The sequence below is a fragment of the Phyllostomus discolor genome, chromosome 6, assembly GCF_004126475.2.
Source record: "Phyllostomus discolor isolate MPI-MPIP mPhyDis1 chromosome 6, mPhyDis1.pri.v3, whole genome shotgun sequence".
Taxonomy (NCBI): Eukaryota; Metazoa; Chordata; class Mammalia; order Chiroptera; family Phyllostomidae; genus Phyllostomus; species Phyllostomus discolor.
In genome coordinates this window covers 51,916,987-51,933,901 of record NC_040908.2, presented here as the reverse complement: position 1 = coordinate 51,933,901, position 16,915 = coordinate 51,916,987, and the positions used below count along the sequence as shown (strand labels likewise).

The window sequence follows — 16,915 nt, the reverse complement described above, 5'->3', positions numbered from 1 at the left end:
CAAGTGTTGGAGAGGTTGTGGAGAAAGGGGGTCCCTAGTGCACTGCTGGTGGGACTGCAGACTGGTACAACCACTATGGAAAGCAGTATGGAACTTCCTCGGAAAACTAAAAATGGATCTGCCTTTTGACCCAGCAATTCCATTGCTGGGATTATATCCTAAGAACACTAAAACACCAATACAAAAGAACCTTTGCACCCCAATGTTCATAGCAGCACAATTTACAATAGCTAAATTGCTGCTATTGTAAAGCAACCTAGATGCCCCTCAGTAAATGAATGGATCAAAAAACTATGGCACATTTACACAATGGAATTCTATGCAGCAAAAAGAAAGAAGGAGCTCCTGTCCTTTGCAACAGCTTGGATGGAGCTGGAAAGCACTATGCTAGGCGAAATAAGCCAGGCAGCAAAAGGAATATACCATATGATCTCACCTTAAACAGGAAACTAAACAACGAAACAAAGAAAAAGCAAAATATAAACAAAGTCACTGAAATAGAGGACAGACTGACAGTGACCAGAGGGGAAAGAGGGAATTTCAGGGGAGAATGGGAAGGGTTTACAGGAACAAATTTAAAGGACACATGGACAAAAACTAGGGGGAGGGTGGTGATGGGAGAGAAGTGGGGAGGGTTGGGTGGGTGGGCTGGAATGGGAGTAAAAGGGAGAAAACTGTACTTGAACAAAGATTAAAATTAAAAAAAATTTTTAAAAGAAAAAGAAAAACTCATGTAATTAAAAAAAATATATGAAAGTGGAAGAAGGGAACATCTGCTTGCTTAATTAAAAGACTATCTCCTCTTTTGTTAGCTGATGACCTAAAGATAAGATCCTGGGAGAAAGAGCCAACACCTTTCTGCCATAAAAAGCTCAAAGGGCATCATTTTATGCAGTTATGAGATGTTTCCTTGTCCTTATTGGTCTGAGAATCTGCTCACTTCCCTTCCCACGAGATACACTTAACAAGTCTAAAGTGGCTGCTGTTAGGATTTGTGATTCACTGCTCTCAAGTGGAAGTTCATGCGCTGGAGACAGGCTTTATCCAGGGACCCACACTGCCCAGCTTCACAGATCTTCAGACACCTTTGCAAGTTTTGGGGTTGGTGATTTCATCTTGATTTTGACTAAATTTTATTTTTAAAACCCATTCGTTTTCCTCCAGTTAAAAGATTGATATCTTCAGTGAAGAGGAGAGGGCACCAGTAATTCCAGCCTCTTCACCACATTGTTTTCTGCAGTTTTTAGACGTATCATTGTCTCCCTTCCTTCAGGTGAAATAAACACCGATGCTCTCATTTTATGTTTCATTTTTTGTAGCATTTTTCTGTTTACGCAAAACGCTTTTCACTTCATAATAGTTTCACAGTTTTTTCCAGGTGGGTCTCACAGATTTTCTTTTTAATTTGGACTAAAACATTGTGTCTATCTATGTCCATTGGACCTAGTGACAACCTCGGTAGCTAAAACACTCACTGTCCTGGCAGCTCAGCCCCCCTGCCCCAGCCCCAGCATTAAAACAAGGAAAACAAGTTTACCCTCTGGTCGCCCCCAAGGACATATTAAGGGTCTAAAACTATCTTCCCCACATGTTCTACTTATAGCCCACAGTTCCTTTCCCAGGAGGTGGCCTGGTGTGGGTAAAACTGGGCACCAGGAGTGAGAAGGTTCCACCTCTTCTGAGCCCCGATTTCACCTCCTCCATTCACTATTTCAGTGAGTACATGCAGGCACAAAATACAGCAAGAAGAGCCACCACTCAGGCCGAGAGTGATCCCTATTGCAATGCCAGTGTGTGGGAATGTCTTCAGTGTTTCCTACCCATGGACTGGGAGCCTCTGGAGTAGCAGAAAAAACATCCCAAGAAGAATTCTGTACAGCAGATGAAAGGGAGCGACACCAGCTTCCCTCGACATTCGGGTGCAGAGAATAATGGCTGGACCTGTAGCTGTCACCCACCATCCAGAAAGATACTTCGGGTGTGGTGGCAGTGAGTGCCCCCTCTGTAAGAGGGCTCTCCTGGGGGAATTCTTGAGGAAGAACCCCCAAAGGGCCTGCCCCACAGGATTTCATGTCTGCAAGAAAACCAGCCCCTTCAGGGGCGCCTCCAACTCTGGAAGCGCAGGGGGCAGGTAGCCGAGCCCCAGGACCACCGTGTGGCCTAGTTCCAGGGAGCGCCCCTCATGTGGACCATGTCAGGCAGCCTATAGAGCAGATGGAGCCACCCGCCACCCCCACCCCCAGAGCTGTGCAAACACAGGCTCTGGTCATATGGCTCTGGCTTTGTGTCCTGCCTCCAGCCCCTCCCACTTGTGTGATCTAAGGCCAGGTCATTCAGTCTTTCAAAGCCAATCCCACATCTATAAAGTGGAGATAACAGGCGCACCCAGCCTCGTAGGGTTCATCTGAGGATACAATGAGAAGATCCATAAAAGTGCTTTTGCTTAGCCCGACACACATACCAGCTTCTCCCCCTGAGGGTTACTCATCCCCTTCAACACATTATTACTGTTTTCTAGGGGGGACGGGGGATGCTCCCCTGGTCCAACCAGACTTTAAGCCCTGGAACAAAAGAAGCAGGACTTCAATTCCCAACAAGGATCAGCGCCCAGTGCACAATAGGTGCTCAGTACATGTTTGGAAACCACCTTGAAGACAATTCCATCCTTCCTCATTTTTTTCTGACTATTACTGAGAAGATTCTTACTTGGATTTCACATTTCTTCTCCAACCACTTCTTTTATTTTTTAAAAGATTTTATTTATTTATTTTTAGAGAGAAAGGAAGAGAGGCAGAAAGAGAAGGAGAGAAGTATCAATGTGTACCAAGAGGTAACCCCCTCTAACCCCCAAGAGGGGGCACCTCTTGTGTGCCCCCCTACTGGGGACCTGGCCTGCAACCCAAGCATGTGCTCTGACTGGGAATCGAACCAACAACCCCAACAACCCTTCCATTGACTTATCTTATTGTGTAGATTCTGAGTACAAAACATGGCCATAGGAGCCACCAAGATATGAGGATGACTAAGAATGATTTGAGGTCAATGTGGAAGCACATGGTGCCCACTGTGATGCCAGGTGGGACAGACTCCCCAAAGCTGGATTTTGATGTTTTCTTAACAGGCTCCTGTCCCTGTGTGCAAAACCCCTTCTGTTTTGGAGCGTCAAGAAGACAGAGCACAAATAACCACAAAGGCAATGGGGCAGGTCTCCTTTTCACACAATGCTATGATAACTATGAACCAAAGGGGCTACAGAGTGGCCAGTGACAGTGTCAAACCACAATCAGGGATGCTATTGACTGGCCATTCAGCAGCACCACTAACAACCAGGTGTCCAGGAATGTGGGCCCAGCCTCCTGACAGCGGGCTTCCCTCAATAATCAGCATGTGCAAGCAGACCTCAAAAGAGAGGGCAACTCAAAACTCCTCCTGCTGCTACATGCCCAGACCCCAGCGCCTGCTCTCTGGCCCACGTGCATCTCTCCCGATGGAGGCCCTGCCCTCAGCTTCCAGGCATGGCGGGGTTTCACCACACAGAGAGAGGTCAGAAAATGCAAGCTTCTGCCGGGGTCCCCTCCCTCCAGATCACAGAGGAGGAGCGACGCCTACACCTGCAGGGCCCAGACCCCCGAGGCCACTCTGGGATAAGGCTCGGACCTGAGTGCCGCTGCCTCGCATGATGTCCTCGGGGATGGCGTAGATCTGGTTCTCCATCTCGACCTTCTGGAGCCCGTTGTCGGTCACTCTCACCCGGAGCACACGGAAGTTGGTCCCTCCGAGGTCCAGAGCCAGGAACTCCCCGTGTTCTGCGGACAGGAAGGGCCACTGTTAGTTTGAAAAAGACGGGATCAAACTGCTTCACAGCGACCAGGACCGAAAACCCACGAGTCCTGCCATAAGCAAGTCCTTAAGACCCATGAGACCAAAAACACTGGTCGTCTCTGGTAGTAGGTGTCCAGTGGGCCTTAATATCTTCTATGCACATTTATGTGTTGCCTGGTTCTTTTTCCTAATGCTAAGCACTTTCATATTACTTTTATAATTCACACAAACAATGAGACAGTTTCACATCCAATGATGGGGCACCCACCCCCTTACAAAGCTGTTTCCCAGGTGCTCCCAGCCAAGTCCCCGCCAAGCTCATGAGGCCCGTCCAGCCCCCCACCAGGAGTCCACGCCTCTGTTTTGTTCTTCGTGCCCCCAGGACACCCAGTGTGCTGCCACAGGCCTGTAGGCCCCTGGGCCCGCCGCCACATTGTAACCCCTGTATAAAATTCACTTTTAATATTCGCATATAGTGACAGTGATGGGATGGAGCAGACTAGCATCCAAATGGCTATAAATTAAGGGGCCTAGCAAATAAACTACGCAGGTGCCCCTCAAAAAAAAAACTTCTAGGCTTATTCAAATGCGGAAGAATGCTGACCCAAGAGTATGTACGACAAGAGTCAGGCCTGTCTCTTTGTTCCACTCAAACAAGCCCAGAGCTCAGGCAGAGCAAGAGACAGATTCTCCACAGACACAAGCAGATTGAGATCTTCAGGTGCCACCAGGAAGGCAAAGTCCCTTCCCCGCAGGAAAAAGCAGTGCAGACAGAAGACACGCAGACTGCAGATGGTAATACAGCTGGCTGCAGGGACAGCTCCGTGCATGCACAGCATGCAAGGGCTGAAGAGACGCAGAGGCCAGAGCCAGGGCTGGGGGAGAAGTTGGGCGCGTCCCCTCAGCAGCCTCCTCCAGCGGCAATGGCTCCACCAGTCTTCCTCGGCCCTGCTACACATCTTCTAGAGGGATACAGGATTATTTCCTTGGGGATTCACTGATCGGCATATTTGTCAACACAGCCCTTCTCCCAATGGTAAATTGTCACTGAAGTGAGGTCACTGAAGTGAGGTGAAATGTGTCAGAGGGTCAGGGAAATGCTCTAGGTGAGTGACATCCAGGGTTCGTTCTGAGTCCAGGTCCCCTCGGCAGCTCCTTCTCAGGCCCTGAGAAAAGCCATGTCTGCCTGGCTCCCTGAGGGCACTCCCCACACCCGCTAGTCCACAGGGGCAACTTGGGGCAAACGTTGTCCACCCAAGTTTCCGTGGAGACTTGCCTCCATACAACTGTGGGCTGGTGGCCTGACACACAGAGAATGTCAGAACTGGAGCCCACTTTACCTATGTCAGAACTCTGGCCATGGCAACCTCCTGAGCCTCTGAGCCTCAGCTGCCTCACCTCTAAAACGGGAATGCCATACATTGTGTGGTTGTTGTGAGGAAAAAACTAGAAAACGTGCCTCAGGCACCCAGCCAAGTACCTGAGTTCTCAGTGCCAAGAACTTAGGACACATTCAATAAGTAAAAGAAACTTTCCATCCAGGCTGTCGGCAGACACTGCATGATGCCCACAGTTGAGCCTTCCAGGCCCCATGTTAGGGCTGTCTCTCAGACTGAAAAGCAAAACCAACATCGAGCTCTGGCTGGTGTGGCTTAGTGGATTGAGCGCCAGCTTGCAAACCGAAAGGTTGTTGGTTCAATTCCCAGTGAGGGCACATGTGCCTGGGTTACAGGCCAGGTCCCTATCTGGGGACATGTGAGAAGCAACCAATCAATGTTTCTCTCCTTCTCTTTCTCCTTCCTTTCCCCTCTCTCTGAACATAAACAAAATCTTTTTTAAAAAAATCAACATTGCTCGAGGAGACTGAAGAGACCCATCCAAGAAAAGCCGCTGGAATCTACTCCAGTGACTGCAGCATTCCTGTACAGGGACAAACTTTCTGTTCCCTCCCAGGCACCTGGAGACACCCCCCCAACCACCACCACCACCACCCCGCTTTACTAGCTACAGTTGTTAGAGAGCTGGGACCACCTCAACCCCACCTAGGGTGACTCTGCTCCCCTCATGGTCTTGGGCAACTTTTCCAGGCACTCCAGCTCTGATGCTCCCCGGGTATTGGAACCTCAGACAGATTGTAGGAAAAGCTATGTGGTGGTTGTCGTAAGGGATTAAAAGGAAAATCAAAGATGAACTGCCTGCATCAGCACTCTGCAGCCCAGGACACATGCAATCCGCTGAATTGGCAGCCACCAGGGACTGAGGCGGCTGAGGCTGCTGCTGGTTTGTCACAATTCCGGGCCAGCCCTGCTCAGTTCACTGGAGAGGCTCAGCTCCATCAAGAATGAAGGTTTTGCAGTAGCATTTCCCAACGGTCTGAAGGGAAACCACAAATAATACACTTCTGCCTATAATTCCGTTCCCAGTATGGAATGTCATCTTTGCTTTTTTTTCAGACTCCACCAAACAGACATTCCTCTGCACCCCTCCTCCCCAGCACCATCTGCACAAATACATGAGGAACCCCCCAAACCTAATTATCTTCTGGAGGGTGGGCCCCTGGTAGTACAGGCTTCCCCCACTGGGTGAGTGTTCTAGAACTCATCTGCATCACAGTACCACCTGGCATTGTTGTGAGAGGCTGTGTTTGGCTTCAGTGAGTTTTTTTTTTTTTTTTTTTGAAGACTCTTTCAATGCGTTTGCCTGTTTCATGAAAGGTGATTTATGAGCACACCTGCCCGCACTTCGCTGAGTGCTCAGTTTTTGACCAAAAACGGCATGACCCTCAAGCCCCTCCCTACTCACAGGATCTCACACCAGCAACTTTTTGTTTGTTTTCCCAGATGAAAAAAGTCCTCAAAGGGAAACGTTTTGCCAATGTGGAAGAGGTGAAACAAAAAACAGCAGAAGCACTAAGAGGCATGAAAGTCAAAGAGTTCAAAAACTGTTTTGAGCAGTGGGAAAAATGTCTCGAGAGGTGTATTGCATCAAATGGAAAGTACTTTGAAGGTGACTGAAGTTTAAACATGTAAAGAATAAATTCACAATTTTTTATAAATAAACCTGGGTTGTGGGGCCCCCACTGGTACACACGAGCATGACTACCACAGCCAAGAACTGTCTTCTTTCCAAAGTCCATGATCTCTGAGGCAGGCTCAGCACCATGATTCCTGGAATTAAATCTTGAGGTGACTCCTCGGTTCGGTAGACAGATCCCTGCCCTCGTGTTTACCTCCCCGGCGCACGTGGAACTGCGGCACACGTGGAACTGCAGCTGCGAGCTGCACCTTAGAGGCTGTGAGGCAGCCTTCGGTTTGAATGCCCGCTCAGCCGCTTCACCCGCCGTGTGCTCTCTGAGCACTGTCACCGCACGTGGAGGACGGGGCTCATAATGCTGACCTCTCCTGGGGGTCATGAAGCACCCGTGAGATACACAACATGTTACATGTGAATACATTAGTACATCGTAAGTTGTCCATAATTGTCATCATTACTTTTCAGGACTATGTAGCTCCCTGTCTAGTTCTTCTCAAACCCTCCAATCCCTACCCAGTCCTCCCATCCCTACTCCTGGCTCCAGTGCTGTCTCCGACCCTTCCTGGACACGCCAGGAGCCCAAAGCAGACAGTGAGAATGTGATGGTGTGTGAAGGAAGATCGCATCTACAGACCCAGGACAGTCGCCCTGGACGGGAGGAGCAAGGTTCTGGGGCAGGAAACATGCCTGTAGCAAGTTTCCTAGGAAAGTACAGAGGCACATGGCAGAAAACCCAGGGAGGTCCAGAGAGATCATTCTGCTGAGTGATTTCAGTTAGTATTGGAGGACAGTACTAAGAAAACATCTCATATTGCATTTGCTCATTGGCAAACACAATGTAATGCCAATTGTGGGGTTTATATGAGACCCTAAGGTCAGAAGTAAGGTTTCTTCTATCATTAGCATGCTGCCGGGTTTGGGAAACAATTTTACTTTTAAAAAAATAACAAAATACAAACATCTGATAAGAAAAAGTCCGAATGGTATGAAGCTGGAAAAAATGAGGCACAAACACCCAGAAAGTAACCACTATTAGTGTTTATTGGATATCCTTAGGTATATTTATTTATCAGGACAGGGAAGGCTGTTAACTGATACATTCCAAGAAAAGAGTTTGAATCTCTGGTTCTAAGGATGTGTTTTTAATTTGGAAGATATTATCTTCCAGAAAGTTCTCATCAATTTCCACACAAACCAGCAGGTGGGACTCACTCTCACCACTATCCAATGTTAGACAGCACTTCATCTTTGCCAACCTCCTAGGTCAAGTGGTGTCTCTGTTTTTAAACTTGGTTACTTTCTTATTTTCTTTTCTCATTTTAGATTTATTTATTTACTCATTTAAAAAAATTTTTAGAGAAAGAGGGAAAGGGAAGGAGAAAAAGGGGAAGAAAAACATCAACATGTAAGAGACACATAGGTTGGTTGCCTCTCACATGACCCAACTGGGGACCTGGCTGGCAACCCAGGCATGTGCCCTGACTGGGAATCAAACTGGCAAGCTTTCGGTTCAAAGGTAGGTGTTCAATCCACTGAGCCACACCAGCCAGGGCTGGTTATTTTCTTTGTTATATGGTTAGACATTTTGAATTATTGACTAGCTTTTAAAATTCTTTTTTCTGTGGATTTTCTATTCACAACTTTTGCCTTTAAAAAAGTCATTATTTTCTTAATGACCTAAAAGAGCTCCTTGTATATTAAGGAAAATGGTTTTGTTGGTTGTATATTTGCAATTATTTTTCCAGTGATATGCGTATTTTAATCTTGTTTGTGGTATTTCAGCCATGTAGAAATGTTTAATTTTTACATTGTCAAAATATTTATGATTTCTGGGTTTTATGTAGTCTCTCAAGAAATTCTGAAGAATTACATTCATTCAACACTCCCTCGAAATCTCTCTGATTCCTCCTGATGTGGTGGCCACCACCACTGCTAAAATAAAGGATGCAAATTTCACCTTAGGCTTATTTAAAAGATCAAATTCATCTTCTACTTCACGTGACTGTTTTCAAAAACTGAAGCTCGGAATGCTGTCTTCATCTCCCTTGTCTCAGGACAGAGCCAGACTCTTTCAACAGCATCTGGATTCTTGAGATAATTAAACCATGAAGACAGGCAGGTGTGAGGGAGGTTTAGTTAGGACCCTACACACAGAAGATTTTAATGGACGAGAAACTAACATTTGTTAAGTGACGGTCACTTTGTTTATAAACATTATCTCATTAATCTCCAACAACCCTGTTGGGCATTACAATCCCAATTTTATGGGTAAGAAAACCAGTATTCAAATCGAGGTCTGGCTCTCCAGCGACGTTGTCCACTGCAGTGAGCAAGGCAGCTGCTAAGTGAAAGTCATAAACCCTTAAATAAGGGATTCTTGGCTCACAAGAACAAGAGGACAGAATCCAGAGGTTACCAGCAGTCTCCAAGCTGGCGCGGGTGTCAGAGGAAGTCACACTGTGGTTCACTTGTGGTTCACTCAGTTGAGACACTTAGTGAAGGTTATTCAGGGCTCACAACTACTGGCTGACCCCAAACCCCGAGCCCGCCTCTCTGCACCACACTCGCACCTCTCGTGGCCTTGGTTCCTGGAAGCCGAGGGCGGCCTATCGCAGAATCCAGGATGGAAGCAAATAAGCCATAAAGTGGTAAAAATGAAAACAAAGACACCCTAATCTTTATTGGCAATCATGGCCCATTTGGGTGGCCAAATGCTCTCAGACTTGAGTGGGAGATAGCATACGTACATTCTCTGATTAGAGGTGACACGCCCTTCCCAGAGAGATGGACCCAGGACCTACACAAGCTCACTGATGCAAACTTTTACCATAGTGACAATTAGGTGTCAACTCGTGCAATTTTGCCAAACCTCTGTTCCTGCCTAACTGGAGTCTCCAAGCCCTCTCAGCTGAAGGTCCTTCTAATTAAAAGTATCCCCCTCCAAAAATAGTGAAAAGAGAGGGTGTAAGGAGGATAAATGGCAATGGGAAAAGTACAATAAAAAATAAACTATTAAAAAGAGAGAGAAAAGAAAAAAGGTACCAACTCTTTACTAAAAGGAAACAGGACTCAGAAGAGATGCTGGCCCACAGTGAGGAGGAACTGGCAACAGGAGCGTTGCTAGGCCCTCCACCCGCCCTCAGGCCACCCAGCAGTTCAGACTCAGGTTGATAGTTGCTTTGCTGACTCATTTCCCATCCTGAACTACCACTCTGCCCACTTTCAGTGAGGCTCTTATCAAACCCATAAGGTCAGCAAGATAAAGGGGTTTCCATTTCTCCCGGGAACTCACCTGTCTCTGAGGAGGACTCAAGTGGCATTTGACTGACTGCCTGAACATGACAATCACCGTCATCTTAGTTGACACAACACCCGTCATGTATTGGAGCAGGCCACACTCCAGCACCGGCAATATCACTAAGAGGTGGCTGGTGCCCGACACTGTCTGCGCAGGTTTTGAAGAGTGAGGGGCAAGGGCCAGTGGAATTTTCTAACAGGGTCTATTTTCAATCATTAGATACTTGCCACTAATTAAACTAGATCTCCACCTGTCCCTCCCATCGGGCACTTGGAGCCATGTGCCAGCCACGGCTCCAAGAGTGACATGCGAACAGGTTTGGTTTGGTTTTGTACTTGTCAAGGGCTGGGCCCATCTGGCGAAGGCAGCTGTGCCCAGAAGGGGCAGTGCTCTGCCTGGCAAAGGTTGGGGCCAGAGCCCAGCCTCTCCCCCCAGGACTTCTTTAGGTGACTAAATTGACTTCTCCAGAACCACAAGCTCCAGGAGGCTCCTTTTAAATAAGTGGCTTTTATGCAGCATTCCCAGAGTTCTAGGGATCCTTGAAGGTGGTAAGGTCTGCCTTGGTGAAGATCACGGGTGGCCAATTAAGGCACAGCCTCACCTCCCACCTCCTCACTTCCAATCTTATTTCTTTTTCCTGCCCTTAACTATCTTACAGATGGTATTCAACATAAAAGATTTCATTCTGTTTAAAGTTGAGAGTGGAGTTCACTACTTACAAATGTTTTAAAAATCACTATTTTGAGAGTCAAGCACTGAATCTGTTCTAGAATGTGCCAGCCAAATACTTCCCCCATTCTGTGATTAGTTATTTCGACACTGAGCATTGGAGATAGTTACCTGTCCCTGACTGGACAGGGAGAAAGGGAGCAGTTAGACACACGTGGCAAGTTGAGGAATGGGGGTGTTATAAGAGAGGGCACCCCCCCCAAAAAAAAACAGAATTATCTTCTGGAGGGCAGGCCCCTTGTAGTACAGGCTAACCCCTCTAGGTGAGTATTCTAGGAACCCATCTGTATCAGTGTGCCACCTGGTGTTGTTGTGAGAGGCTGTGTTCAGCTTCAGTGAATTTTTTTTGAAGACTCTTTCAATGCGTTTGCCCATTCCATGGTGGGTGATTTACCAGCACACCTGCTCACACCATGCTGAGTGTTCAGCAGTTTTTGACCAAAAAACACCATGACCCCTATGCCCCACCCTCCCTATTCACCTGATCTCACCCCAGCAACTTTTTTTTGTTTCCAAAATGAAAAAAGTCTTCAAAGGGAAAGGTTTTACCCATGTGGAAGAGGCGAAACAAAAAATAGCAGAAGCACTGAAAGGCATCAGAATCGATGAGTTCAAACACTGTTTGAGCAGTGGGAAAAAAGTCTCAATAGGTGTGCTACATCAAATGGAGAGTACTCTGAAGGTGACTGAAGTTTAAATATGTAAGAATAAATACAAGGTTTTTTATAAATAAATTCCAGAGGTTTGCGGGGGTTTCCCCCTCATAGAAGGAATGGCTATTTCTGCTCAGATGAGGAAGGCTGCTCTGAGAGCAACAGAGACCGCCAGGCCTTAGTGCATGGGTGTGGAGTTACCGGAGAGAGAAAAGGAGACATGTACAGGAGTTCGTGGCTTGCTCACAGAATGTAGCTACATCTAGAGTGGCTACAACCCAGAGCTCCTACGACATGGCTACAAGGACGCAGTAAATGCCAATGCCAAGGACTTCAGTTTTGAACAGAGGGTCAGGTGTGTGTTTCCAAGCAGACTCCAGTAGCACTGCAGATGAGGGCTCTAGAGCCAGGGGCTGGAGGGGGGCTGCCGCGATATAGTCAGGTCAGGCGGTGATGAAGACCAGGCACCCAGGGCTATGTAGGGCGGCCAACCACTCTGGTGGGCCCCGGATCCACATGGGACTTCAGTGCTGAACTAGGAGACTCCTGGGCAAATTGGATGGCTGGTCACCTGAGAGCCATGTCAGACTCAACCGGCAGGGCATCAGCCCTTCCTTCGTTCGCACCCACTGCCCCAGGCATGCAGCCTTGAACTTTGATGTAGGTCAAAGACACACAGCCATCGTTCACATTGAGTTCCTGAAGTGACTTTATAAAAACTCAATGTCCCCAAAGGGACCTCCTCCCTAGCCTGCAAAATACAAATGTCTCAGGGGGGCACCAGGAGGCTACAGTGAACATTCTACTCTTCCTCCACTGGGTGGCTCTGGGTTGAGAGACCTTGTTTATCCTTTAGATTTCCAGTGCCTGCCAGGGCACCTCTATGGACTGCTCTGAGAGTGCACAGCATGGACTCTGATTAAGAGGAGAACTAAAAAAATAAATCTCCTGGTCCTGGGTAGGTAATTCAGCAAAACTAACTTTTCCAGACACAGGTTCCAAGGCACATGTTTCCCATGTACCTGGACCCGCCATGGTCACTACCACATCTGGCAGCCTCTTCTTAAGCTCCAAGGTCCCAGCTACTTGTTATGATATAATGCCAGTCTCCACTCCATCGTTCAGAAATAAAGTAACTCCACGCTATTAAAGGTATCAAATCACACAGTCAGTTAATGCTGGCGTCTGCCGCAGTCAAGGAATAGGGAAATCTGATCTTCCCCGTCACTGGTTTCCAAACTATTCTAAGCAACAGGATGCCAAATGCCAAAACAGAGAGAAAGAGACAGAGCTGCTCTGGTTGGAGGAAAGGGCCTGCAGTGCATAAACACGTTATGAATGCCTCCCCACCCCCTGCCAAAAACATCCACGGCACCATCGGAATGCACCTTCCTGGTACTTCTATATCGGGAAATGTTTCTTAAGCTTAAAATACGTGCCAGTCACAGAGAGGTACTTATTCCATTAGCTCCACAGATGTGAAACCACTCTTCAAAGTATTAAAACATGATTATGTTTCAATATTGTGTAGGTGCTGAGTGTGTTAAAATTTTCAGCCAGGCAGAACTGGGTTCAAATCCTGTTTTAACCATATGCTTGGGGTAAGTTATTAGAAATCTAATACACAGATTTCATCATCTGCTAAAAGGGGATAGTAATAACCTAGTCTAGCCAGCACCACCCCCACCACTCCCCAGGACACAGACACACACACACACACACACACACATACACACACGCACACAGAGTTTTTTATCAAGATTCAAGGCAAAGAAAGCATAAGGTGTTTGGCACAATGCATGTAAATGTTTCATAAACTCTAGCTACTATTATATGGAGGCCATTTATCAATACAATCTCCAGTTCATATTGTAGACACCATATATACCCACTTATTAATTTGTGTGCATGCTACTGATCTATCTCCACTGTCTGGCTGTGGATACAATGCTGAGCGACCGAGATAAGGGCTCCTTTCAGGGTTTTACCAGCATCCACACAATCTATCACCAGGCTAATCTCTCTGTATCCCATCAAGTGCTTGTGTTATGTGACTCATATCACTCTGTAATCACTCTATCTGTGTAGGCCTTATCTTCCCAGCATAATTTTCACTTTTCAAAGGCAAGGCACAAGACAGCTCAGCGCACTGCTGCCACACAGAGGACCAGCCTCGGGGGTCTTTACCAAGTAAGCTGAACAGCCAAGCCTGCATTACTAAGAGAAAAAGTAATGCCTTGTGTTAGCAGTGGGAGGAGGGGTAGATAAGCTTAAAATACACCACTAGTGGTGTGCCCAAGAGTCCGGGCATTGGCACACAGCTAGCTGGGTTCAAATCCCAACACTTCCACTTGCTGGCTCTGGGACTTTGGGCAAGTTGCCTAATCCCTCTAAATCTAGTCTTTACATACAATGGGGTTCAAACTGCCTAGTATCGGGTCATGGTGAGAATTAATGAAACAGCTCAAATGCATTTCTTACCACAGTACCTGGCATTTAAAAAGCCTGCAATTCTCCACTGTCATCACGATCACCATCATCTCTCCCTGTTCCCTAAGCGGGGCTAAATCCGGCTGGAGGGTGGAGATACACTCACCCGTGAAAATAATTCACAACTGATGGAACTAGGGAAGTGTCAAATGATTGATACAGCAAAGTCTTCATCTCACTCTGCCTATGAGACATCGTTGTACCTTAAGTGTCAAGACGAGGGTGATAAAGACACTACAAAAAGAATGTATTTCTAAGTTGGAACATGAAGTTAGACTCTTCAAGTACTTTTGGTTGGGTTCTTATTACTTGAGCTTCTTATTATAATGGTACGAAGCCAACCCATATTTATGATCTATTGAAAAAGATCATCTGATTTGCTCTAGCAACTCTTGTTCAGCAGCATGAGCCGATGTAAACTACGACTCTTAGGGCCACGGAGTCAGAGCTACCTGTGCTTAAATCTCAACTCTGCCACTAATTGGCCACACATGACCTTGGCACCAACCCTTAATAGCTGCCTCATTGTTAAATTGAGAAATGCCTCTCTTGTAGCTTACATGGAGGGCAAAACAGATTATTTAGGCAAATAGCCTAGTACCGACATCATGGGTGCTCCTTAAATGGTGTCAAGTATGCCTACATTTCCTCTTAAGATGAAACTGTCCTCTGAGAGCCAGATCCCTGAGCTGTGTGGTGGCCCCTGCGGACTGAGGACTGTGGTTGGGGCTGGCACGACAATCCCATGCACAACCGTAGCTGAGGTTAGGGCTGCCTAGAGAGAAGTCAGCATGGTGGGATTCCTGGCAAGTACAAAGGAACACTTGACTCAGCCCTGAACTGCCAAAAACAAAAGGATGGCGGGGTGGGGTGGGAGGGAGCTAGAAAACAAATATTGGTGATATGGGGCCAGTGGAACTCTCATACATCATTGGTGGGATTCTAAAATGGTTCAGCTACTTTTGGAAAAGATCTGGAGTTTATTATAAATTAAATATACCCTAAACTCCATGACCCAGCAATTCCATTCCTAGTTGTGGACCCAAGAAAATGAACACTTGTGTTCACAAAGAGGACATTCTCATGCAAGAATGTTTACAGCGGCTGTAGGCAAAAATTGTATGTCAATATTCATGTCATATAGGATTCCGATCATACCGTGGCATCAGCACCCAAAAAAGGAACGAACACACAATCTGGATAAAGCCTAGGTTACAACAGGTAAGTGATGCCTTCCATAAAGCCAAAATATTGTGTGATTATAGTTACAGAGTGTTCTAGGACAAGGAAAACTAACACACGTGGGAAAGCTTAAATAGCATTTGCTTCTGGGGACAGAGGTTGCTTGGGACGGGGCAGGAGGGAACTTCCCAGGCTGATGGCAATGTCCTCTTCTATTTAGTGGGGGCGGCATTAAACAGGTCTATGTGTTTGTCAGTTCATCAGATACTTAATATTTGCCATCTCACCATATGCAATTTTGCACCAAAAGAAAAAAAAGAGAAAATACTGAACTCTAGTTAACAATGCACATGCTGAAGTTCTAGAGCGGAACTGACTTCTGCAATTACTTTGCAATGGTTCAGACGGAACAACGGAAAGGTGACTAGAAGGATGCAGGAGCGTGAGAAAGCAAGCCTAGTAAATAGTAAACACTAATGTAAAATCTAGGTAGTTTGTATACAGATGTTTGTCACACAGTTCTTCAACATTTTTAAACTTTTTGGTGGGAAAAAATAGGTATTTTTATTTTATATACATACCCCAGATGACACCAAATTCAGTCATCTGAGTAAGACATTCTTGGACCCTCTATGCATATTTCATTTCCATCGGTACCAACTACATTTGTTCCCACTGAGTGGCCCACACATCTGTGAAGCATGGGTATTTTGAAATCAGCCCTGACAGGGCTCAGTGGCTGCTGACACTCCCTTCCTTCTCGCCAAGAACTCAACCCATAACGAGGGGTTCATTTTCCTCCAGAGTGATGGAAGCCTCCATCACATACGTGAACAGCCTGACACTTCCTGACGCCTCTCCCACAGGTTCTACTAGGACTTCAATTACCATGAGATGGTTAGGACCTTCCTTCTCACCAGGACTGGAGCCATAACACAGGATTCATTTTCCTTCAGTGTAATGGGCTTGGTCCTCACTCCAAAATGCAGGGCGTCTGGTGATGGGGATGAACTCTCAGACTTCTCCCTCCAAAAGAACCTCAGGAGGCTCACCGATCCTCTCTCCATAAAACCCATGCTGGGGCGTGTCTTGCTGTGGTGAGTGAAAGAAAGTCACCTGATTCTCCATTAATTCTCAGTTTAGCCAACCCTCTGATGATTCCTTTTCACAAATAAGAAAATGGAGGATCAGAGCATAAATGAAATGCTCTAAAGCAGCCAGAATTCAACCCCACCTAAACCTAGAATTCTGATCTTCACCCCGCAGCACACACGGGCCTGAAACCACCTCTCACCCCCGGAAAGAAGTAGCCAATGTCACAGGCGCCCATTCAGGACGAGACTGGGTGGGGCGCACTGAAGGCAGTGACTGGGTAACTGCAAGCTGAAAAACATTTAGTGGGTCATAATTAGCAACTTTTCTAAAAACTAGAAGGTAATAGATCTGATTGCATCATATTTAAGAATATATATTGGCCCCTGAAATATGTATCAGTTGTATACCAGTGTTTAAACATACGCGTTTCTTACTGTGAGTATGTAGTCCAGAAAAGTTAGAGAGCCACTGATTTGAAGATTAGGTCCCTCTAAGATCAGAAATTGAAATCTGAGGTTTAATTTCCCAGATTTAAAAAGTAACACTGAAAAGGAATGCGCTGAGAAAGGTTCTGAGAAAGGCCAACGTGGAGTCGACACCGGCTGAGCAAGTT

At 46.6% G+C, this 16,915-nt stretch overlaps 1 protein-coding gene across 1 annotated transcript in view; it reads right to left on the bottom strand.

Moving 5' to 3' along the window:
- HK2 (hexokinase 2) overlaps positions 1–16,915 on the bottom strand; it is a 64,348-nt gene that overhangs the window by 25,281 nt on the left and 22,152 nt on the right. Inside the window, exon 3 of the mRNA XM_028516202.2 lies at positions 3,658–3,806. Within this exon, the coding sequence (XP_028372003.1) occupies positions 3,658–3,806 (149 nt within the window). The remainder of the gene's footprint in view (positions 1–3,657; positions 3,807–16,915) is intronic.